The following is a 26,085-nucleotide window of genomic DNA, read 5'->3' as shown; positions in this document are numbered from 1 at the left end:
GGACAACAAAGGATGACTACAAATTCTAATCCAGAGGTCATCCGTACGTCATGATTCAGAACTTCGAGGTGGTTAGGTTCGGGATCCCAACCCCACCTCCAAACCTTTCTTTAATATTGTGGTTCTCTCACGCCGATCCCTGTCCTCTTTCGTCTTTTCACCCTCTGTAGGCCAGCCTAACCTTACAACTACAATGGCTTTTACCACTGGAGGTCAAAATAGGAAGAAAAAAAAAATATTTGCAGCTCTTGCTTCATTAGTTCAATAATCAATATTCATTCATTTAATTATTTTATATTTTATTCTATTTTATTGCCTTGATGGTCATCACATCAGGAAGCTTGTTTACGTACTGCCCACTACGCCATCCTCCTTTTTTTTCTGCTTCCCAAATTGCCCTACTAGGCATTCTTTTCTGTTTCTCTAGAAGGAGAATATTGCATTAACATGCTTTTGTCCTCAGGTGACAGGTTGTAAAATGACCGAAACACCCCTTTAGCGTCACCCAACACAGAAAAATGTCATTATGCACCCAAGGGCATTTAAGGTCCTTTGAGCCCCTTCTCAACCCGTGCCGTAAGGTGTTAATTACACGAAAGCCAAGGGTGATTTCGTAACTAAGGCACTATAAATATCGTTTCATGCTGTTTGCTCTTACGCCATCCATTCCCTCAGTTCCCCTGGTAAAGGAAAAAAGGGTCGCCATTAAAGCCTGTGGAGAGCTTAGTGTGTAAGCAAGATTGCAAACAAGTAACTTGAAAAGAACAGAAAAAAGGATTAAAGCAGAGAAAAACCTAGAAGAGCAGGAACAAGGGAAGAGGATGACAAGCAATTTGAATCCTCAAGTTGACGATCAAATGCTGCTCATCTCTCAACTCTATCCTAGCTTATATGCTCAAGTGGTTCCAGTAGTAGAAGGTCAGTAGCTAGCTTGATAGATGAATACACACTGTCTTCTTCTTCTTCTTCTTCTTCTTCTTCTTCTTCTTCTTCTTCTTCTTCTTGGTCGTAAACTCATTTGATCTTGTGGGTGCGTGTAGGAGAAACAAGACCACGTCGAAGGCGAAAGAAGAACAAAGGAGAATCCACCAACGTCGGAGCCAGGAAGAGGAAGTTGAGCGCCGAGCAAGTTAGCCTTCTGGAGATGAATTTTGGTAGTGAACATAAGTTGGAGTCGGAGAGAAAAGACCGACTTGCTTCGGAGCTTGGATTAGATCCCAGGCAAGTTGCTGTGTGGTTTCAAAACAGAAGGGCTCGATGGAAGAATAAGAAGCTGGAGGAAGAATACTCCAAGCTGAAGACAGCACACGAAAGTGTAGTCGTGGAGAAATGCCGACTTGAAACAGAGGTCCTTCTCTTTCCCTCCCTCTCGTATTTGTTACAACTTACAATACAGTTCGTAGATAGTTTTGACTCTGATCTTAGCTTTCTTAACTCACCCCATTAATGATCCACTCATTCATAGTTGACGTGACGCTTCAATATATAATTCTGTGTTAACTAGTAATCCTTTTCGTTAATTCATCCATCCAGCGATGAGATGAAGATGTGTTCCTCCTCTGGCTTTTCCAACTTCGAAACTTGTAAACTACTACTGTTTAGGTTAATTATTACGAAGCGATAATCATTTATTATATTTCTCTAACATTCTTTTACCATTGCGTGCGAGTCACTGTCTCTGTTTCTGTGCTTCTGTGAGCTGTGTAATGTAAGGCTTCCATGTTTATTTGCAAGAGAAGGTTTTAATTGGAGGAACCAATAATCAATGGCCTCTAAATTTCTTCTCTCTCCCCCTTTTTCTTCTAAGCAGCTTTCCCTTCGTCAACTTACTCTAGAGAGAGAGAGAGAACAAGAACTGTTAGTCGTAATTTGCACGCATACCATCAAAAAATGGGTAAAGAAAAGAAAACCTTTGCCAAGATGTACGTATACATACATTATCCTGATTGGCTCAGCTCCCTGCTCCCCTCGCAGGCAATGAACTCGTTTGCAGAAGCTGCTTTTGTTTTTGTAGAGCTTCGGGGAGGAGCTTCTACTAAACCAATCAGGGTGGTGCAAATGTTCTTAGAATTTAGTATCTTAATCGATGATGATGATGATGATCATGCCTTTTCATGGAAGAATGCAAACTGATTGGGCAAACGACGACAACTGATAAACATGTCCCCACATATCCAATCCTTATCAGTCCGTACAAAGTTGCTTAGTTAAGGTGGTAGGTATTGGAATCAGTAGCTGCATGATCGATCTCTGGGCTGTGCAGGCAAATCGACAGCATGCAGCTGGATCAAAGCTTATCTGAGAATGGTTTATTTGTTAAAATAGCTATTAAATGTGCACTAATGCTGTATATTTTAGCACCTCTGTGGTACACATGCACGTGGATACAACCATTGATGGTCCCACCATGAAGATTCTCTCAAATGTAAGGACTGAATTTAGTCTGATGAGATAATAAACAAGCATTAATACTGTAAGCTGTTAGCAATGGTTGATGCTGTTGCTGTTTGAGCCTCAGAATCAGATTTTTTGCTTTTTGATTTCATTTGTACTACTAAATGCATTAAGTGTTGGATACTTGGAACTGTGGACCCACAGACAATAAATAAGATTAATTTAAATTATCTTTCAAGGGTATTCTCCCTACTTGCAATATATATTTCCTCTGGCTTCCATATAACAAAATGAAAGTTGCTTAGTTTAATAATTGAGAATTTTATTGGTTACAGGTACTAAAGCTCAAGGAGCAGCTTTCTGAGGCAGAGAAGGAGATACAAAGGCTCTCAGAGCGCTCAGATAGGGTCTCAAGCAGTAGCCCAAGTTCTTCTTTTTCTATGGAAGCAGACCCACCTTTTCTAGGAGAATTTGGAGTGGAGGGATTTGATAACCCTCTTTACATACCTGAGAATTATATTCATGGCATGGAATGGGGAAATCTGTATTTGTGATTGTTGATTTTATCATGTAGATATGTATTAACCCCTCTATTAATGTAAATTAATTATCTTCTACTTCTAGGCTTCCTTCCATGTCTTCTGCTCTTGTCACTGATCAATGCGACCAGATGAAATTCTTACTACTGGAGATGATTTATCCCTTTTCTAGCTTGGACCACATTCTGTGTAGAAATGGATCTAGCAGCAAGAGACAACCCACTACTTAATTTTGAAGAATATATGGAAAATGACTCTGGTGATCTAAGCTGTTAGAGTGAAAGGTCTTATAACAAATCTGTCTTTTATTGTACGTGGAAAACGGCATCCATGTCTTTTGCTGTGTGGTGGTCCTATCCGGAAAATAAGCTATCCTCACAACTAGCACCTGAGCAGCCAAAATTGGTGGACCCATAAATATATTCACCATCTATTTTGTCTTAACTCTTAAAAAAAAAAAAAAAAAAAAAAAAAAAAACAAATGCAAATTGGAAAAAAAAACAAGAAAATGCAAAGAACCTTGCCTTTGCTTTCCATGTACAGAAGTTTCCTTATATCAACATCTCCCACCCCACCCACTTCCATTTCCCACCAGAACTGGAAAAGGGTTTATTGTGGCAGAACAGAAGCGTATCAGTTCTTGGGTGGGCCTCAATTGAAAATGCTCCTTCTCTAAGGAGATTCTGGTATTATTGTTAGCAGGACAGCAGGCTATATGGCTATCTTCAGCTGAACCTTAAATTGTAGGGATTCATTCTTGATAGGATGATGTGTTGGCTGTTGGGGCGAGTCTCTCTCTATAGTATAGCCACCCAGGATTATTTTGTTTATAGGTCGCCTGGGAACAGACACGGAAGCTTTGGAAGAAATGGTATTCGTACATGGGTCTATAGTCGTTCATATGTGTGTGATGTGAAGAAGCCTAATATACCCATGATCCATCAATCCTACACAGAAAAAGTTCCAACCCAGCACCTTCCACTTACTGGTAACAGTCAGCTTTTGCAGACACCTTGTGCTGTTGGCACCTGGTGACTGAAGTTGTCGGAACAAACTCTGTTCAATTTACAGACTCTACAGGTAGAGTGAAGAAGAGAGAAGAGACAGTACTCAAATAGTACACCTACAAGATGAAAGCTTTGTCTTTACCCCAGAAGCCCAGAACCTGCTAGCTCAACTCATGAATAAGGTACGCTACGAGCTGGAGCGTGAAAGATCAATGTTCACACGCAGAAAGCATCCATTGAATTGTATGCATCAATTAACGGAAGTGCCATGAACCCAAAAATAAGAAAATAATGAAGTGCCCCGTCTGTCATTATCCTCCATTGTATAACCAAAAAATAAAAATAAAACTGAATTTGCAAATGCTATGAGGTTAGATCCATACTAATTTCCTGAAAATTACTTTTTTTTTTATATAGATATAACTAACTGCAACTAAGGGTGTCAATTGCACTGGATTTGGTCCAATCCAATCCAATAAATATTTGACCATTTTGGGCTGGTCCAATTCAACGTCTGGTCCTTCCACACCTATATTCTTATCTTCTATCAATGGATTAAATATTGGCTCATTCCAACCCAATCCAATATAAATCCGTTATGGATGGATCAGGTCCAATCCATTTCAATAAATACTTTGGACCATTAAGTTTGGACTAGTTCAATTCAATGTCTTATTGGTTCATCCAATCCGTCTAAATTGATTTTGATTTGGATGGATCCAATCTAAAACCAGTCCATTGACACCCCTACTGCAAAGGTGGATTAAGTGATATTTTATAGTATTTGGACACATAAAATGGCTCTAAATATTTTCCATAAAGAATGAATACTAATTATAGAAGAACGACATACCTCATTTTCCTCAAATAATCCTCTCGTCAGATATTGAATATCTTCTTTTAGCAAAAAAAAAAAAAAGAATTTGAATATCTTGGTTCATATCTTGCAACATTAGTATATTTACCTTCTATATTCAGGTTATGTTTTCCAAGTGAAACATCCGAAGATTATCATTCATTTTCTTAGACATCATTTTTTTCATTTACATGCAACTCAAGACTGCATTTAAGTTGCATGGTGGGTAGACATATTTAAATGGTGTAAGGGAGTAGGAAGAGCATCTTTTAATTGGGAACTGGAGCTTGACGGGACACTACCCTGCTTTCGACCAAAATACAAACTTTCTACCGCATTGTGAAAATAATCTGAGTATATTCATGAGAAACAACTATAACATTCAATTAACACTAATCCTGCATCCAATTCAAACCACAACGTTCCATTGGTTCGTGACAAATATCAACAGGAAATTCAGTGACATAAAACAGCCTTTTGTGTCTCTAGGCTCCACTGAAACCTAGCTAGAACCAGTGTACCACCTTAAAATGAGCCTTAATCCAAGTGTAGTACCATATAGACAAAATTTCATACAGTAGGCAGGCAGGTCTGAACCATTGGCTTCATTTTGGCCTAAGAAACTCTGGATAACTAGACCTCTGGTCCATGAACAAGCCACATAGTAGACTGGATGAACGAGAGAGAAGGTTTCCCCAACAAATACATTGAAACTTGAAACAACTTTTCACAAGCATGAAAAAACCGGAGACATTGGGAAGCCAGTAGGAACTCAGGTAACAGAGTTGCCATCCGCCATCTGGGTTCTCCTGCTAAGAAAATGGCTTGAGAACAAAACTGCGATCCCTCTTGCTTCTTCTCCTGTTAAGAAAATAACTTGCACCTTAAGGGTTTTAACTTTTAAAAGTAGAATACCGTTTTACAAAGAAGAGAAGATTTGCCCCAAAAAATAGGAAAGAACATTGCAGAGAGAGATAGAGGGAGGGAGAGAGAGAAATTTCCATCCTAAAACTTTGTGGAGAAACCAAACTACCAATAATAACTAGAAGCAATGGAAATCCTCCAATTGTTCCTAGTTATGAAAAGATGATTGTAACCATTCTATCACTCCAGATGAGGAAAAAAAAGAAAGAAGCAGCCTTCTTACCTTTCCTTCAAGGAGCCATTGTTAGATCTTCTGAACTCCCATGGTGGAAGGCACCCTTTCAAGGGTGAATGTAGAAACAATGAAGAAGTAGACAACTGCTTCTGCCGCATTGAAATTGAAGACAAGCAACTGAAGGCACTTCTCAGCCGCCTCTTTTCACTGTCATCATATTCTTGATAATTGGGATCATGCCGAACAGCAGATACCTTGAGAGCCTCAGGGAGCAAGCAACTGCAAAGTGAACCTATGCACCAAGAGAAGAAAAAAAGGCTCAAATACCAAAATCATGACCGTTGATACATATATGATTGTTTGAAACATAGCAGCGAACAAAGCAATATGAAAAACCAATAAACAATTCACCAACAGCATAGAAGTAAATGTAGCACGCATCAGACATTGGGCCCACTGTTTAGACTCACACTTGGGAGATTTCACCAGACATTCCAACCCCCAAAAGACAAGAGAAGGTAATACCATAGTGTGTGTCGCACATGCACACACACACACACATTCTTTCTAATGTGTTTGTCAGCCATATGAAAGAATTCAATAGATCAAGTGGAAAGAATATTAGACAACAATGTGTACTACACAGAAAATTGTAGAGTTTAACATCTTAGTGAATGATTTTATAGTTACAATGTTATAGGGCCTCTATAGTGTAGAGAAGTAAACAGTCATAGTTCTAAACTTCTAGTATTAACAATAAAAGGAAAATAGACCAAGAGAAAAGAGGTTCAATAAATTTACAAATCCAAGGACTTTATATGTAGTAAGGTTAACTTGTAACATGATGATGCTCTTGAGTTAGAATCAGTAATAATCTTGGCTGTTAAAAAACTCTTAAAAAAGGGACCATGAGGAAAGCAACATCTAATAATCTTTCCAAGTTTTATGAAATTTCATTGTTTTCTTTATCAATTTTATGAAATTTCATTGTTCCTGCAGTCTTAGATTATTCGTGTAATATAGTATTTACTTGTCCCCATGTTAATACCAACGTTCAGTCAATGCATAAGTTGAGAACTTGAGATATTTATACACTGTTTGCCTCTCTTTGGATGATTAGTGAAGTTTCATTGTTGATTCGAAGAATGTAGGTGGCATTGGAATACTAGCTCCTTTCTTGCCATCAGAACTACCAATTTTTTACTTGAGACATTAAATAACCAAAACCCAACCAACCCAATCTCCAAGCCAAATAATGTAAACCATGGAGAATGTGATGTAGGATCACCACCTCTGATACCAATTGATGTAGGACTTGAATGACCAAAGAATTGAGTCTAAAAAGATTAGGATATATTTAGAGGTGATGTTAGGACTAAAAGCAGAGATTGATTAGGTTAGATTAGTGCAATTTTGACTCTTTGGTTCCTGCATCAGAATGCCAAGTAACTCGACTAGTGCCAAACCTATGGACATTCTTGTCAATGCATCTATGAAAAGAAGAGCAATATGCCAGGGACACTTTGGTGAATAAAAATGCCTTGTGTTTTATCCATTTTCAAGTGTATGCGTTGATCACTAGGGTTTCACTGCTTGAGTTTTTTCTTGATAGTCAAAAAAGAATTTTATTAATTAAGTTTGATCTGAATTAGAACAAGCAAAAAGTTGGAAAGTTCCAACAGCTCATGTTTACAACAAGAATGAGTTACACGTTTGCCTAAAATAATTGCTGCCTATTAACCCCTTGATTTGATAATGAATCCACCATCCCATTTTCAGTAGCACACAAACAGAGCCAATATTCAAACATGTAAACACCATAAGCCTTACCACTACAAGTAACTTTCCACCCAATCATATGTTGACAATGATTTTTCACAAGATCAACTAGAAGGTATTAGAATGGACCACTCTTTTCTACCATGAATGCACATACTTGCATGGCTCAAGCATACTTCACCAGAACCATTTACTATGACTTGATGAGAAAAGTGAATGGAGTCATAAAAATGGTTAAAAATGCACACAGTCTGAGAAATATCATTTTCCCTCCCCCTGGCAAGAGAGCATCCAAAGAAAACCTGATAAATAAAAAACACAACCATACGAAATGGCATATGTTCATTTGGTGAGGAAAGACAATTGAATGTTTGAAAGTTTGTTATCCATTTCACAGAAGAGACAATTGAAACAGCATTTTCCTCTTCATGAGTCAAATATGGTTCTATGAGAAATCGGTAAAAAACTTTAAATGAAAATGCAAAACAATATGCTTACCTCCATTCGTGCATGGGACATGGGAATATTTCCCTGGTAGAGAAATTGGTCAGAAAACAGCGTTTATTTATAGGGACTTTTACGGTTCAGTCCACCTCAGAATCGGTCAATTTTCCCAAAGTATTTATGCCTAGCTCCCCCTATAAACACCATCCCCCCCCCCCATGATATTGACCCAAACTGTATGATTGTATTGTGATTGTATTATGAATTCTGAGATGGAGTGAACGATAAAAACCCCTTATTTATATAATTATATTAAATAAGAATTCCATGCGGCAAAATAGTTGTATAAAGACCGTCTATGCAAGTAGAATGCTCTAAAAGAGCAAGGGGAAGACAAAAGAAAATATGGTAAATATTATTTAAAGACTTGTAATTTGACAGAAAGCATGGATCTTCATAGAGCATAATGGTGGGACAGGATTTCTGTACCTGACCCAAAATGGTCAGGGTTAAGGCTGAGTTGAGTTGAGTAGAGTATGCATCGAAACAGAATAATTTAGATACCTATACACTGTTGAAAATGTTCCATGGGTGAAGAAAATATTGGAACTTTGAAAGAAGAATGTATACTCAATAGAAATATAGAACACCATGCATGGGTAAATGCAAAATAGTCTAGGAGTTTGATCACCTGTGAAAACCAATAATATAAAAAGAGTTCAAATATGAAATGCTATAAATTAAAAGAATAGGCAGAACATTGTGTAAACATTGTCAATAATCTACAACAAAGTAGCTGGTGGTATGATAAGCAATTATATCAGATACCTATTCTTGCAAGTCGATTCACCCATTTGGGAATTGGGTTCCCAGTCAGCTTGTAGCAAACATCCTTACAAAAATGGTTGCAATTCTTAACAATCAAGTGATATGTATCGCCTTTGTAGTTTGCAGAGTGGCGCTCCATGAACTCCCTGACCTGAACCGGGTCCAAGCATGTTGTCCCCATGAATATTGACTTCCTAAATTTGAATCCTGGGCATTGCCGAGGCTCCACTTCAAAGACACCACTTGTTGGGTAATCATGGGCTCCAAAGGCATATTCTACACCATGAACTAAAAACATGCATGCAGGCAATCAGTAAGTTTGTAATTCATCTTAATGAGATTATTTGAAATGAGAAGATAAAAATTGTAGAATTTTCATGAAACTAACAGAAAAATCTCATACTAGTTAGTTGATACTCATGGTGCGTGCAGTCACCTCAGATGCTATCAACTACTCAATTAGTCAACTAATGACTAATCAACTTAATCAGCCACAAAGTTATTTTAAAGGTTACACACACTTATTGCTTTAAGCATTTACGATGGCAGTATGGCACCATCAAAAAGTAAAAGTTAGCTCTTTATTTATGCAAAACAAAGGTTGTAATTCCCTATCTTAGCCTATCCAGCTTCCCTTATTGCTTCTAAAACAAAAACTGTAAGCTAAATGTTCTATTCCACTCTTTTATTGCATATAATAACTTATATATCAAATTTTGTCAATATCTTCAATTTAGAATGTATCTTTTTTTGTAGCTGACTAGTCAGCACCTAGCATCAATTGGTCATTACATCAACTAAGGAGGCCAAAACACCCAGTTATAACTTCACCACATGACAGCACTGCCTGCAAATTGGTCATCTAGCATATGTGTGCTACTTAATTGATTTCTTCAGCCACATGGAGTGAATTCGTGGGACCCAGAAACTGGAAATCACAAGAGAACACTTTAAATTGGTCAGATGTTTGATTTACTTGTCCACAACAGCTTTTATGTTTCACTTATAGATGGGCCCTTCCCCAAAATAAACAGTGTTCATATACCCAAACTCAAACATGTAGAAATTTAATGGGAATGATGATAATAATAAGACAAGCACACAGACAAACAAATGATGAGTATAGGAACAATGAAAAAAATATATAATTTGTGTAAATTTTATTATAGGAACAAAATATATTTTACTATAACCACATTCATAAAATTCTAAAATTGTAACATGACTCCCCAAGTCAACTTCCTGACTCCAAATCCACTCTGATCCTGGACATGTGGAGATGAGACAAATCTCAGCAGAAACACATGCATTTTTAGTGCTTTATAAAGAACAATAGTCAAACTTTGCTAATGCAGCTGGTCCTCACTAATTGTGCTTATAAAATGGCATGAAAGATAACCAGTAACCAGGGGAGAAAATGCAGTTAGTATAATCATTTCAAAAATCTACAGTAGATTAAGGTCACTCAAGGCTCAAATATGATCAAGAATTTATGCTAAGGACTACAAGTATTGTAGGTCACACAATTAAAAAATTATACTAATCTAAAATGTAAGTAATACCTTCCACACCAGAGTGAAAGATCCCAAGGCCTGCCCAGTAGACGTAGCCATTCATGGGTGTCAAGTCATAAACATTGAGGTAAACGGGGATGTCACCTGGACCATAGCCTGCTGACTTCACTTTTGGGAACATGCAGAAGCGAGTGGCTGCCTTGCCTCGCAGACGAAGAGGCATGATGGATTTCCAGCCTTTTGATCCTGATTTCATATTTTTCTTTCAAGGCTGAAACCAGGATATGGTCAATGCATGGTTCTGATCTGCATACATTTGGGGAAAAAACAAAAAAAAAAAAGAAAAATATTAGCCTTATGCAAACCACAACAAGAAACTCCACCACGGGAAAGGGGAAGACAAAATATAAATATGTTTTATCAAACTTAAGGGGGCTAAGTATGCAAACCACACAAGAAATACGACCACATGAAGGACATTCCTGCAGTCCCCCTTATCCATTTTGACAAAATTATATTAGGCACCCACTACATACAACTCAACTCAACCTAAGCCTTGCCCCAACTATATGGGAGCGGCTAAGTATGCAAACCACACAAGAAATACGACCACATGAAGGACATTCCTGCAGTCCCCCTTATCCATTTTGACAAAATTATATTAGGCACCCACTACATACAACTCAACTCAACCTAAGCCTTGCCCCAACTATATGGGAGCGGCTAGGCATCCACTATATAAAAAAAAAAAAAGAAAAAACAATACAAATGTGACATAGATACATAATTTATGATTTGGTGAATAACAAGAGGTTGATATTCCCATCTTAATTTCAACGTAAAGGTATCTACAATACAAGGTAGAACTGTATTGCTTGAATCCTAGGAAATTAATAACAGTTAACCATCCAAGCATTTAGTAAGAGTTAGCCTGAAAGTCTCTCAAGAAAAGCTGCAGACCTAGCTCTGTTTTTATCATTTGAAAGGTCAACACTTGATTTTTTGCAAGAGGATAACTCATATGTCTTGGACATAGTTTTACTTCTACTTTTTTGTAAATATTTACTTGAGATGATTTTTCCTTGTGACATCTAAAATGGCTGTGCTTTCATTTGGCAGCAAAGACACCTAAAGGTGCAACTTTATTTATCATGGTGTTCTTTGTTGTTAATTATGGTTGAGTATGGACAAGAATTGTGTTAAAATGCACAAGGAAAAATAAGAATCTGTTTAGGCACTTGCCATGCAAAATTTCCTCAACCATAACCAGATAAAAACATGTCAACAGCAAGTCATTTGACTGTATGCTATAAACCCCCATGCAAATGAACTGTCTATTACTCTATTTAGCTGAAAAATACTATAGAATGCATTACTACCCTATTATCATATCCATGTTCACACCATTGGAGTACCTTCACAAAACTCAAAACCACAGAAAGGGCATAAGGATTCAACTAAAAATATTTTTTAATCTAAAAATTCAATTCAAATTTACATAAAATAAAGATTAACAAATTAATGAGAATTGCTGAATCCCCATACCCTAGCAAGATAGTTCTTTGTCTTCTGTAGTAGATTAAAACATTTACATTATCATATATGCTTTTCACCCTCCACATCGAGTTTGAATGAATTGGTACTTGACTCTTCGCTGACTTCTCCTAAACCTTTCATTCACATTATGGTCCAAGGAGATTGGCTTTCCGTTTCATAACCTTGATGCACAGAAGTAACTTCATGGTTGCTAATTTATTTATTTTTTTTCCCGAAAGGTGTGCTTTCATGACAGTTATGTCTCCATCAATTTAGAATCTTCTCAACAAATTGTCCAAACTAACCAATTTAACATCTATCAATGAAAAGGACAGTTGCCTTAGCCCATAAACATGATGTAACAATTATTCAGAAAAGTGAATTTACAGAATTCAGCAGGTGATCAGAAAAAAAGGTGAAACAACTAGAGATGCTACCCACGGAAATCTCCTTATAAGTTATGACATGACCTCCTTGTCTTAAAGAATTGCCTATAACAAGTGTGTTTTCTTCCCTTACCATGTTTCAACATCTTTTAAGTTGGTATCATCTTAAGTTTCTGAAGCTGTAGTCTATTTTCTACCTCAATACTAATGCCTTTTCTCTCCTTTATATTGACACAGGATTCACTAACTGTATGTACCAAAAGTATTTTTCTAGTTGGATCCATCTCCATGAACCCTATCTTTGTCCTCCAGCAACAGCAAGAGGAATGCTCTGTTACCATATTAATTGGTTTAGTCAGATCTTTGGGGGGTCTACACTGTTTTGTCAACAGGAATTCCTGTCGACATCATCAAGAATTATATTCAAATAGATGAAAGCCATTCCAGATGTCAGAGTTGACCAACCATTGCAAGATTGACTGGCTCGTGCTTATTAAAAATTACTTGATAAGAGTATCTCTGCACCTCATTTTGCATTATGAACTTAACCATTTTATAGATGTTCATTGATCTCTTGTCATAAAGCAAATCAACTTTAATTTTACCTCCCAGAAAATGCAGATTAACCTTCAACACCATTAAGAATCAGTTTCATCTTGGCAAATTATTATCAGTTACTCTTATCTGAGTCATTGTTCCCCAATAAATAGCGTTTCTCCAGCTCCCCCACCCAGCAAGGTTCTCCACAAAGGAATTACTGATCACAGAACCCAATTGAATAATTCATTCTCTGAGTTTCCAAGGAAACAGCTTCCTTTACAACATGTCATAACAGACATGAACCATCAGGGAAGCAACCAACACATGATTGGAGTTTCCTTTGATCACATTCTCCAAAGTTATTTCACCAATTTATCAGACAAGAAAATTTTCAGGACTCTTTGCCAATGCCACCACTAACTTTGAAGCTTGATCTCAAACCACTTAAAAGTTTCCTACCGTCTGTTACGCATTGGTAAGACTAATGTTTAAAAATGAACATACAGTGTAGAACTGCAGATCTTATGGAAAGAACCAATGAAATTCTGGAGTTATTGCAATGATGTAATTTTTATTCCTAATAATTAGTAACGCAAACATCTTTGGGTTTCGTCAACAAAATCACAGTGAAAAGAAAACCCTAGATCCAAAGAGGAAGCAAGAAACAAACAGTCAACCAAGCACTAAAGTACCACAACAGGAAAGCAGAAATAATGAAAGAGCATAAATAACAAAACGTTAGAATAGTTAAACGATAAAGAAAGTAAACAGAAGATATTTTTAGTAGATACCGTCCTTTTTTGCCTGCTGAAGGTGGATTTTTAGTTAGAAATTCACTCTGTCTAAATTGTTCCAGATCACTATGTGTAAATGAAATATTACTTCACAACCACAAATCTTCTTACGATAGGATACAATTTCTCATAAGTGAACTTTGAAAGGTTTCTAAATCTATCAGAAGCTAGCCTTGTTTCGCACTGCCAAACTAAAAAGTCTAGTTCAAAAAGAAGTAAAAGAATAAATGCCTAGCATTACTCCAAATGACAATGCCAAATCTTGCATTTTGCAAAGAAGCTAAAGAACTGGCCTGAAACATGCAATGTCGTATAACCTGGCATCACCAAAATTAAGGAAAGGCAAAAACAACCCAACATTAAGTAAAAAATAGAAATGTGAGTGATAGGAGAAGCACTGAGAAACTCACTTATCTCGAAATTAAATACATGACATGTTAGAAAGAATAAACAACCGAATCATGCTTCAAAACAACAGATCGAACAGATCAGAGACACTAGGAGAAGTTGATAAACAAAAAACCACTTACCTCACCCAAATACAAGAACATAAAAGGGTAAGTTTAACAGAAAATTATAAAGAACAGAGTAAAGAGCCGGTGGAATTGTAGCAATGCCGCAAGAAACAGGGAGAAAAATTAAAGAAAAACAACAAGAATCCATTAAAGAAAATGGAAAACAAGAGACACCCACTTACCTGTCAGTAGAAAACGCCCATCATTGCGGCAAAGCACACGAATACCACCTTGAGCAAGCATGCAAAACCATCTTTCACAGGTGAAAACCCAAGTGAGAGCGGTGTAACTGTGCTTGCTACCCACACATTTCTGACAAAAACCGGAAACCAGATTCCAGAAACCACAACCCTTACAGCTCAAAACAGGGAAAAGAAAACTTCCAGGAAATTGGAAGCCAAGCTACATACAGAATCTCTCTCTCTCTCCCTCTGTATCTGTATGTGAGTTTGTTCTCGTGTATCATCAACTTTCGTTTATTCACTGCTTAATGACAGACTAAAGCCTTTTCTTGAAAGAACTTTCCTTGGATTTTCAATTTAATTATTCATACTAATTCTATATGGGAGAAAGAAATTGTGTTTATTTGTTTATTAACATTATTTTATACATTTTTATTTCGAGAACCCCACCAGTAAATTTTTTAACGATGCACGGATCCTTCCCTTTCCCTCTTCTCTCTCTCCGCTAAAGTAAATCTGATTTTACTCTCTCTCTCTCTCTCTCTCTCTCATTCTTTTACTTTATCCGTCCTTCCACGTGATAGAATGTTAGAAACCTCCTTGACCACCTCAAATGGCTATTATGTCCCCGTTTCTAGTGTAATTAACTAAAATACCCTCTTTTCCCTATCTGGGGTCGTTAATATCTGTCAAATCCCTACTGAAAAGACAGATAAAGCCCTGTCTATTGATGTGTGCACTACCAAAAATGGGGCGTGCCCCAATCAAACGCCCCTCTGCTTACAAATCACTATCATCACCTTCCAGCCCCTCAATTGGTGGAGGAAGCATGGCTGCACATCAATGATCAATAAATCAAAAAGGGAAAAGGAGAGAATGAACCCATTTATTTTCCTAATCAAACAAAGTGCCATACTGGTCGATTCCACCGAGAATTGTATGAGTTTCATCAAAGAGGTAGAATAATGGCGATAGGTCCCACATCCAAATTGATCTATTTGTCATTCATGATTCATGAAGCAAGTACTTAGCAAAATTGATGGCACATTCTGTCAATAATAATTCAGATGTATATATAATAATAAATTCAGAAACAAGGATGGTCAACATCAAATGCTTACATAAAGAGTGTACCCACACATTTAATGTTGTCTTTGATTCTCCCTGATTAAGGTATACAAATCAAAAGGGGCCCACCTCCCACTTGGGGTTTTATCAACCTCCATACTATTGTTTTTAATTATCCATTTATGAACATGGAGATGTAAAAGAATGCAGAGGCAGAGCTGGAAGTTGCTTTCGGTTGTGAAAACAAGTAATCAGAATGGTGTTTGGAAATCGGAATGGCTACAAATTTTAGCATTGGCATTTTCTCCTTTAATCAGCAACCCAACATCATAAATATTGTCACAATATTTGATGACCTGTTTGGTAAAAACAATGTTGAAGGGTTTTAAAGCGTCACTGTCATTTATTTTCCAATTATGATGTGTTCAGGATGCATGTGATAAGTCATTAGAATTAGTCTGGTATTTGCTGTTCAATATGCCATATTGCAGTATAGGCATGACATGGTAAAAACAATAGTTGAGATAGTCAGTGGGCGTCCCTCAAAAAACAGAGTACAGGATTAAATTCACATTATAGGTAGCCCGTGCTTATACCGTTCGAACAGCCTCTTGCAATCTTGCATTGGGAATATCTTTCCATGACATAAAATATATAACTACCAAGATATTTTCAATGCAAGGCTATAAAGACTATTCGAGCAGGCGTTGCATTGACCCAACCCGAATTCAGACTCTCAAGCTTAGTGGACCTTATGTGCACCCTGTAGGCTCAGTTTGGAAGGAGTATAAATACAAATATGTTGAGTGCAAAATTATGTATTTATACTGTATATATTTGTATTTGCACTCCTTCCAAATTGAGGGGTAATGTGTAATATTTAATAATATAAAAATGATAAAAAAATAAGGATTTATTGTGGAGCCATTTAAGGAAAAGTACAAGCCGCTAGAATTGTCCATATTTTTTGAATTCTAATTATATATCTGTATAAAAATATTAATACATTATCACTAAATAATGTTTGATACAAAAAAGAATGGCATTTATCTTGCCAAATTAGTTGTTTGTTTACATGAAATGACCCAATGAGAAAAAGTAGACTAAAATGGTTTGGACACATGTAGAGAAGACAATCTACAAAACCATTAAGAATAAGTTATTTTGCTACAAGTTAGAGGGTCTAGAAAGACCCAAAAGGACATGAGTTGAAATAGTAAAAATTAAATTTACCGCCAATACTTGAATAATTGAAATGACACATGGTTGAATAGGATTTGTGTAGCCAACCCTGTATGTGGAAGTGAGAGTGACCAAAAGAATTCAGGGAGTGTTGAACTCCTAGGCTTGTCTATACAAGTCTATTCCCATTTACAAGAGTCCATGCAATGCAATATTAAGTCTAAAACGGATAGGGTCAGAAATGAATTTATTCAAAGGAACCCGGACCCGGGAATAGATCCTATAATAAGAGATAGTAGATCAAGATGGTCTGATTACATGGATAGACAAAACCTATAAGATAGTAGATCTGCATACATTTGTTGCAAGTCCAAAGGGCTAAAAGTGTAGAAATTGTTTAAGTGCTGCTCTCTCAATTTAACAATGGACATTGCAATAAAATCAAATTGGTGAAATAAGCATTTCCATTGCTGATTTTGATGAAATGAGGATTAGCCAACATGACTCCCCCTAGCTTCCTCCAATTCTTTTACATGACTAATTCATACATTGGAAACACCACACATCACAGTTCTGCCAAACACCTTTCTAGATTGACAAAAGAACTTCTAGTCTTATATCATAGAAGGTGAAGAAAAACCAAATCAATCCCAACTTCTTTCGAAAAACTGAATAAAAACGCACAGGAGAAAAAGGGTTCTTTGCTTGAACAAACAATAACATTCTACGATATATAGCACACTCTGGTACCTCTGTCCTTCATGCATGTCATCTACAATGATATCGAACAGGCAATGGAACTACCCACCCAAAAGAGAAATAGTAAAGCGTGTACCTCTTCCAGGTTCAAAGAAAATATTGATACGGTTCTGTATCAATTTTCATGTATCGCTTAATTCAAAGGAATTATACTCCCTGATTCTTGGGTCCCGTTTGTTTTTTGGGAAGTTACTTTTCTGGATAAATGTTTTTTAGGAAATACTTATCAGGGTAAATGCATTTATTCATATTCTTTTATTTCCCGATAAATAAGATAATGACTGTTTTAGCCATAAAAAGTTATTATTAAAAGGAGCAATTTTATCCCATTCAATTGTTGGCAATTTTCCCCAAGTAATAAAGTTATTTAACAACGTAGGAGATGAGTATCACCAGTAAGCCTTCATCTTAAGCTTCAAGGACAATAGGCATGGACTACACTACATATATATGCTGCAATGGTAAAATGACTGGTCTCTTTGGTTAAAATAATTTCTAAGGGTCCACCTCAAATTTGAGGGAATGGTCATTCCCTCCCCCTCCCTTAGGAATGAGATATCATTTCAACTTATTTCAATTTTAATTCTGATTCCCATCTGAATCAAACAAGTTATGGGAATAGACCATTCCAATTCTGATTCTAATGAATTTTGATTCTGATTTCAGCTACAAATCAAATAGACCTTAAAAGAAGAATAAACAATTGATTCATTTCTGACTCAAATTGCAATTTTACTTAGCTTATGATAGATATAAATAGATAGATACCTACAAAGTATTTTGGAAATGATACTAACTTGAGAACATGTAACTATGTAAGAGAACAATGATGTTTCACAATAATTTTATAATTCTTGTATACAATTAAAAACAAAATGAAATAAGTGGATTTATTTGCTTCCTTTTTTAAATTTCAAGAGTCATAGTAACATGTATGTTGGGTACCTGCAAATCAAGTACAGATTTGGACATAACCCTAACAGGTCTGAGACGTAAAGAATCCAATTACAGAATTCAATGTTTGGTGGACCCAAACCCTGCAAGTGGGGTCAGGTATGTGGGTAAATAGGTATCTCTCATCTCAGAGATAAAAAAAAAAAAAGAAAAAGAGAATACATAAAGCACCCAGAGTCAACTGAAGAAACACTTACGATATGGACAGCTATTCTTAGCCTTAGCCTCATTTCTTCTCTTTTAAATTTTAAATCCCTCTTAAGCATTGTTCTAGGCACTCTTGAGAGGAGAATGAGGAGATTGAAGGTGGGACCCAAACAGAAGTCAGTTGGTCAGTGTTAGTAGAGACTCTAGGGTGGGCCCTAGGGACAACACAGATTGCACGTGAGGCCACTGGCCATGTCATGAAGAGTCTCCAGCTGTGCATAGGGTCAACCCTGTGCTTCAACTTTGGGAATGATGTCGATGGAATAGCTGGACTGTGACATTCAGTAGGTGGTTTAGGTTGTTGGCCTCCTAATGAGATCAAATCAGTCCCCCACAAGATTGCGCCCCACAACCTCTCGTAGTACATCCCGTTGTGTATTGAGAATATCTTCTGATGATATATCAGAAATGATGATATCATCATTTAGAGATATTCTCAATACATGGCAGGGATGTGATGTGGGATGTCGTGGGGCGCAGTCTTATGGGGGATTGATTTGAACGCCCTTCTAATACATTTGGTCATGCCTCTAATTAAAAGTATTAAACTACTTTATATCTAATCTAAGTATCAGTGCTTATAATTACATGTTTAATAAATCAAACAACCCCTTAAGTTTTAAAACTCAGACTTTAATCCCACTTTAGGTATATGCTGTTTGGACTTAAGATTCAGTTTGGAAGGAGTACAAATATAAATATATACAGTATAAATACATATAAAATGTAAGGTTTTGTACTCTATAAATTTATATTTATACTCCTTACGTACAAGGTTGGACCATTCAACCCATCAGCCGTATTTAAATGTTGGTTTATTTTTTCTTAAATATGTTGATAGACAAAAAACCATTGCCTTTAGTTAAAACAAAATATTGACCCAACTAGTTGAATTGGTGAATCATTCAACTCATTCACAAGCCACAGTTCAAATAATTTGGGTGGAAATAATTTGATGATGGATATAGCCCTAAATAGAATAGACCGATAAAACAAGATTCATGTAGTTGATCCGATATAATTGGGATAAGACTTAGATGATGATAATGATGATGTTAGAGATATTTTAAAAATAAAAGAATAAAGAGAGAAAAGACATTCAAAAATCAAAGAAAATTTAAGAGAGAGAAATGACGGCAATGAGTGATGGCCATTGTAGCAAGTATCGCAACCCTCTCTTCTTCTTTTTTTTTTTTCCTCCTTTTCTCTTTTTCTTCCTCTGTTTTTATTTCTCGTGAAGCTTGTAATTTAACCAAAACATTTCCAATTCTTCACAAGAACCCACCCTATACTTAGGGAGTAGTGATAGTTAGTCCCTCCAAACTTTGTTTTGAAAAAATTAGGAAAGAAAAACCTTATACTTCACGATTCTAACACTTAATCCCCACTATTAACATTTCATTAATTCCACAAACAGATTCTTAGGCTTAATTTAAAAGGAGTATAAATACAAATATATAGAGTGCAAAATTTTATATTTTATATGTATTTATACTATATTTTTATATTTGTATTCTTTTCAAAAAGAGCCATATGTAATTGTTACATGCAGGATTAAACATTTTTAAAATCCCAAAATACTTATCTTATTTTATGATTATGAGACTATTTTGCTCTTTCAACTTAGTTGTTTTCTAAATTCTATCTCTTATCCATTTCTCTCGTCTTTCTCTTACCCAATATCTCTCTCATCTTCGGCAGCAGGGGTTTGAAAACACAATAGCCCATGCTTTAGTATGCTTACTTTCGTCATTTTCGGTTGATTGAATCTAAGATGGACAATTTAGTAATTGTCCATTAATGAAATAGGGGGCAAAATAAACCACAAATGGCAATGTCGTAGTTAAAGAGAAATTTATGTCCAAAGTACATCAATAGCAAGATGCGAGTAAGAATCTCGAGAAAGGGACCGGGGGGGGGGGGGGGATTGACATTGACAAGACATGAACTTTTGCAAGGGGACCCACGCTCGTGCCTATGGGATATCCCAGACTCTCAAGACTCACAGCAAACGGCCTTGGCGCCTTGCTTGCAGTTTGTCTGCTGCTGTTACAAAACAACAAAATTCAGCCGAAAGACAAATGGAGTTTTATGGGGCCATCATCTCAAGTTCGTAGTAGTTGTTCTGTGATGTTTCCAGCGTTCAGCATTTAGCATTCAGTTGGTTTGATTGAAGAACAGCTTCAGGTTTACAAATTTACCTACATAACGGGCCATAAAGGAAAACCATTTCTCAAGAACTGTTTCTTTGTGTCTCACTCTTTTTATTTCATCTCTTTTTCTTGGGAATCATTTGGTCAGTGTTATTCAAATTAGGGTCAACAACTCAACATTGATGTTGATGTTGGGTTGATAGTGAGTTCAACTCTCAACTCAAGTTATTAGGCTCTATTCATTTGCCGGTATTTTAACGGATAAGTTTGGTCAATCAGGTAATTGGAGTTCAAATCAGCCCACGGTACATCTCCGTCGTGTATTGAGAACATCTCTTGATAGATGATGATATCATCATTCCAGATATTATCATCGGAAGATGTTACTAATACATGGCGGGGATGTGCTGTGGGACGTTGTGGGGGGCTGATTTGGTCTCAGGTAATTGACCACCATTCTCTCATTCATATGCTATTATACTGGTTCCATTATAAGTAAAAGTTTCAAATTGTTTGGCCTAAAAACCATTCAGGCAATCGGTTCTTTTTCACCTTTAAGGCCAAAAAACATTGACTTGATCAGCGATCCACTGACCCAAATGAGATCTATCAAACCATTCAACCTAAATAACGGTTTTTTGGCTATTTCTTATTTTAATTTTTTTAATTTCTAATTTGAAATGAACTATCCATTCAAATCAGACAGTCGAACCACCAACTCAGAACTGATGGTCAAAATGATTCTAATTCCCGGTCAATTTTCAAAACATTGCTTTTGGATAGAAAACATTTGCCCAATAAACTACTTATAGTCATCAAGTAAAAACGAATGGGGCCTTAGTGAGTGTCAGAGTCTCCTACCACATACTGGTGTTGATATCGTTTGAAATTAAATCAATCTAATGGTTAAAATTAAAAGGGATGTATATGTATGTGGTGGGTCTTTTCAATTTTTCATTGAATGCTGCTCCATAAACAAAGAGATAGAGATAAAAAGCGGAGTTTGTCCTTCCAAAGCATAACAGTCCACGCCTGCGTTTGTGGGAGAACACAACAGATGACTGTAGTAATGATACCTTTTTATCTCTACTCGTGCTAACAGAATTCGAGATCAGAACTCCCAATCCAACTGTCTAGTAGTATAAAAAATAGAAACTATATAATTTATGGGAGTCTAAAATGACTGAAGACAAAATCATAAACACCAAGCTCGAGCTGGGGAACCTATCACAAGTGAGCATATCAGTGTTCAACTCATGATAGAATGCATAGCACGGCATGCATGATTTTGTCTTGAGTCTATCCATTCCCGATTTATAGAACATGATATTAAATAATCAAATGAAAATATGTTATTTAGATCTTAAATCCAAGAACATGTTTTCAATTTGTGTTTTGAAAACAAGAAAACACATATATAATCAAGAACATGATTTCTGTACTTTTTATTTTCTTTTAATAACCAATTGGTTTTGTTTTGTTTTGAAACTCACAACAACAAATAAATAAAGAAACAATTTATATTGGAGAACACCACCATGACAACAGGGTAGTAGCTAAACTACAAGCCAAACTCAGACCTGATTTCCCCCTAACAAAAGGCCCATGGATAGGATAAAGGTTGGAATAAATCGGACATGGGGCTATTTGGAGATTTAAATTTTGAATAAAGAAGAAGACAAAGAAAATAAACAAATGAAATACAGGAAAAAAAAAGGAGAGAAATGTGTTTAGATATGTGGAGAAAAACATTAAGCGTGTGTTTGAAATCGTGGACATTTATCGAATAAACACCGGTACATATATGCCACTTCATTATTTCTCCCATTATGTAAATCTGTACACAGAGGGACTTGTAAAAGTAGACTTTCGTTTATAAGACACCTAAGTATTAAAAAACAAATTCGTCTTTGCTTTTTTTTAATTTTTTCAAGTAAATCAAATACAAAACATTTAATTAATAAACATCCACGATTCCAAACACATACTAAATATGGATATAGATTTATCATAGATTTTGGTTCAAGCCTCCATGGCGTAGAACCTGGAACATTTACATTTTGAGATGAGCTTGAGAAGATTGATGCAAGTTGAATCAACTTGAGGCCGGGGGATGAACGAAAAATCAGAAACATGATATGGGATAATGGGAGTATGTAATAAACATATATAGTATTCCATGTAAGCAAGAACAGTAAGGGATCAAATTGCTTGATTATTTTAGAGATGGGGTGGACAAATTTGTACTCATGTTTGGTTTGGTGATTTGTGATTTGTGATTCAAATAAATAAATATAATAACAAAAACTGGAGGAAGATGCCGAAGTATATATAGAGAACAGAGCGCCATGATTTCCTGGTACGGCAAATCAGAAACGACAATGTTAAGCTCAACCTCTTGCGAACTTTTATGTGCTGGCAAACTTGATTTTAATACTGCATTCGTTGTCGTCTGGGTCTTCTCATGCCTCGTTTGGCTCAAGCTGCGGGCCGTGTGCTTTGTACTATTGTGGTTGTGGGTTACATTTTTTCTTCAAAAAATAAAATAAAATAAAAACGAAACAGAGCAGACAATCTTTTGGCTCAAGTGTATGAAATGAAACAGAAGTAAAAATGGGTTCAGAATTGAGAATTCAGATTTTTGCCACTAGCCAAACGCTGAATGGGTAGATTGTCACGAGGTTTGGAAGTAGGATAGCGATTTAATAAGGGCCCCTCACACGAGGGGGGAAGGGAGCTTTCTGACAGAGAAGAATGGAATCTACTTCATACCTACTAGATTCCCGTCAGCTGTCACCAATCAACCGGTGAATATTTCTCCCTCGTGCAGGGAACTTCTTATCTCTGCAATTTTATTTGTATTTATAAATAAAAATATTGTAAATGTTGCTCCATTTTTACTGCAGTTCTTATTTAACTGTTTCAGGTTTCATTTTACTCCATCTGTGCTATAAATACAAATAAAAAAACTCTTAATGCTCAGTTTGAAAGAGTATAAATATAAATATGTAGATTGTAAAATCTTGTATTTTATATGCATTTGCACTGTACAGTATACATATTTGTATTTGTACTCATTCCAAATTGACCATAAAAAATGATTTTGCTCCCTTATAACGTGAACTTTGTTTTAATTTCCACTCTTGAATTGTTTTGTATATAACAAGAAAAATGAAGGTTTTTAAGAAGAAATGATAGCTGGGATATTTGGTTTCCAAGGGGGTGTTCTTTCTTTGGATTTTGAAAGAGGGAAAATTGGTCAATAGGATTTTGATATCTCAAGAAATCTATTTTCTTTTATCAGATTTATGTAGAGATCAGAGAAAATTTATTTTCTTGCCATCTTCTAGGTGGTGAATAACTTTTCCACCTACTGCCAACACTTGAATGGGAAAAAAATGTTTTTAATAATAGATTTTTATGGTTAAAATGACCATTGCCGTATTTACATGAGAAATTAAAGAACATGAGTAAATGCATTTACCTGGGTAAGTTTTTCTTAAATAATACTTACCTGAATAAGTGCATTTACCTGAATAAATAACTTAACGAAAAACAAATGGGGCCCAAAATTTTTATTCTTTTTTGGGTGAAAAAATTGTGTTCACTTCATGGGGAAACAAACATAACCTAATGAAAAATGCTAATCACATAGTGTGTGTCTGTGTGTGTTTTACTTGTAACTCTCTTTCTTAGTTTCTTAAGGGTGTCAAATATGTTGAGTCAATATAACTTTTGGTTGGTATGCAAGATAGACACAAGAGAAAGGGAAATTTTGGATTTTAATTCAACTAAAGGCCTCTACCCCCAAAAAAGGGGGAAAAGAATCAGCAAGAGAGACTTTATGGCTTATTGGAGTCCCACTTGTACCCATCATTTATTTAACTCAATGGACGCTTTCTATTGGTTAAATTTGCTCGTAATGTGTCTTAATCAGGGGTAATCATGTCAAAGCGACCATACATTTATCAGAGCCGTAAATGGATACCCAATTACCTGGACATCCTGCATACCCAGCCCGGATCCAATTGGTGGATACATTACATTGTAATAAACATCACACAAGCAAAGATAAAAAATAATCAACAGGCCCGATATCCTCAAGTGGGTATTGGTGCATATCATTGGTTTTTTTATTTTTTTATTTAACTCTTTTGGTATTAGTAGGTATTAGAAGGTCCACCTAATATTTTAAAGTTTTAAATGTTTCAATATCTTGTACATATTTGAAATTTTGAATACACGGATATGAATTTTTAATATTTTAATCCTTGCATACAAGTGTAACGAATTTCAAAATAAAAAATAAAGCTCCATTTGGATCAACTTTTGTTTTTTAAGATTTGTGTTGGGAAAAATAAATTTAAACCAAAAAATATTTTGAGCATTTAGTAAGAGTTTCTTTTGAAAACATTACAATCTGAAGCTAAAACATTTTTAAGTCCCAGAGCCCAAATCCTGAACTTTATCTTAACGCAACATTAAGGCTGTGTGTGGTTGCAGTGTAAATTCATTTGAACTGATGCAAAATTATGGTAGTGTAAATGATTTGACTGCAAGTTTTGATTTATTTTTGTTTCAAGTTTTACCTTACTTTGTTTGATTGCATTAAAAATAAAGTAAAATAAGACGTAAAACAGAATAAAGTAAAACCCAAAACAAAAATTAAACCAAAGTTTGCATTTTTTTTCACTAATGCAAATAAAATTGCACTGCAACCAAACACGACATAAGTTTGCCTGCCCTTCCCCTTGAATTCATATGTTCGATCAGCATCATTGTATTGCTCATCGGGTATAAACTATAAACTCACTTATATCAAAACCAAACACAAACCTGACAACAAGTTGAACCAGCCAATGGATTTCAGCCCATTTACATCGGCCCGCTCCAGGTTCGACCCATTGGTGCTCATTGACATTCCTACAAAGCTACAAAGCTGGGTATGGGTATGGATTTAGATTTCAGTATTAGAAAGCAATACATTGGAAGGAATTATCATCAGCCATTGGAGAATCAGGGAGCATAGAATAGAACTGCTGCACCAAAAGAAAATGATCAAAAGGATTCAAACTATTTTTTTATAGGCATCATTGGAGCCTTCGGTAGAGCTGTCGTATCCTTGAAGCAAAGGATTCAAGATTTAATGTTGCTAATGACTTATTTAAATATGAGATCATGTGCTTGATATTAAATAGTTAGGTAAAAGTAGGATCCAGTAAGGATCAATGTGGGATCATTCGAGACCATTCTCTCCTCTAAGCCAAACACTCCATCAATCACGAATCACCCCCTTTATTTTATTTTTATTTTATATTATTTGCAGAATGTGCCGTAGAGGTAGTGGAC

The 26,085-nt window shown here is 36.0% G+C and overlaps 2 protein-coding genes across 5 annotated transcripts; one reads left to right on the top strand and one right to left on the bottom strand.

The window, feature by feature from the left end:
- Window positions 1–645: 645 nt before the first annotated feature.
- Window positions 646–3,023, top strand: LOC104595754 (homeobox-leucine zipper protein ATHB-40-like). 2 transcript variants are annotated; one of them, XR_016076485.1, is made up of 4 exons: window positions 646–918; window positions 1,041–1,348; window positions 1,975–2,425; window positions 2,730–2,868. XR_016076485.1 is itself a non-coding variant. In XM_010256626.3 (3 exons), the coding sequence occupies exons 1-3, from the start codon at window positions 822–824 to the stop codon at window positions 2,946–2,948; spliced, it is 624 nt and encodes a 207-aa protein (XP_010254928.1). In that variant the 5' UTR covers window positions 646–821; the 3' UTR covers window positions 2,949–3,023. The 2 variants fall into 2 exon arrangements, 1 of the variants encoding a protein (XP_010254928.1); XM_010256626.3 differs by lacking the exon at window positions 1,975–2,425 and having other exon boundaries at window positions 2,730–3,023.
- Window positions 3,024–5,155: 2,132 nt separating this feature from the next.
- On the bottom strand, window positions 5,156–14,782 carry LOC104595753 (PPPDE putative thiol peptidase family protein). 3 transcript variants are annotated; one of them, XM_010256623.3, is made up of 5 exons: window positions 14,414–14,782; window positions 10,509–10,766; window positions 8,947–9,234; window positions 5,944–6,187; window positions 5,156–5,657 (listed from the first exon to the last, which is right to left on the bottom strand). In XM_010256623.3, exons 2-5 carry the CDS (start codon window positions 10,714–10,716, stop codon window positions 5,609–5,611), a joined length of 789 nt encoding a protein of 262 aa, XP_010254925.1. In that variant the 5' UTR covers window positions 10,717–10,766; window positions 14,414–14,782; the 3' UTR covers window positions 5,156–5,608. The 3 variants fall into 3 exon arrangements, with proteins under 3 accessions (XP_010254925.1, XP_010254926.1, XP_010254927.1); XM_010256624.3 differs by lacking the exon at window positions 14,414–14,782 and adding an exon at window positions 14,247–14,378; XM_010256625.3 differs by lacking the exon at window positions 5,156–5,657 and having other exon boundaries at window positions 5,940–6,187; window positions 14,414–14,713.
- Between the last annotated feature and the right edge of the window lie 11,303 nt (window positions 14,783–26,085).

Source organism: Nelumbo nucifera, chromosome 5, assembly GCF_055504915.1.
Source record: "Nelumbo nucifera cultivar China Antique chromosome 5, China Antique-T2T, whole genome shotgun sequence".
NCBI lineage: Eukaryota > Viridiplantae > Streptophyta > Magnoliopsida > Proteales > Nelumbonaceae > Nelumbo > Nelumbo nucifera.
This window is presented reverse-complemented; position numbering and strand designations above follow the sequence as displayed.

Coding starts and splice junctions, on each gene's coding strand:
- LOC104595754 (XM_010256626.3), top strand. CDS start 822: ATGACAAGCAATTTGAATCCTCAAGTTGACGATCAAATGCTGCTCATC. Junction 919..1,040: donor AGTGGTTCCAGTAGTAGAAG/GTCAGTAGCTAG, acceptor GGGTGCGTGTAG/GAGAAACAAGACCACGTCGA. Junction 1,349..2,729: donor AATGCCGACTTGAAACAGAG/GTCCTTCTCTTT, acceptor TATTGGTTACAG/GTACTAAAGCTCAAGGAGCA.
- LOC104595753 (XM_010256623.3), bottom strand. CDS start 10,716: ATGAAATCAGGATCAAAAGGCTGGAAATCCATCATGCCTCTTCGTCTG. Junction 9,235..10,508: donor CTTTCACTCTGGTGTGGAAG/GTATTACTTACA, acceptor GCATGTTTTTAG/TTCATGGTGTAGAATATGCC. Junction 5,658..5,943: donor AATGGCTCCTTGAAGGAAAG/GTAAGAAGGCTG, acceptor TTTTCTTAACAG/GAGAAGAAGCAAGAGGGATC.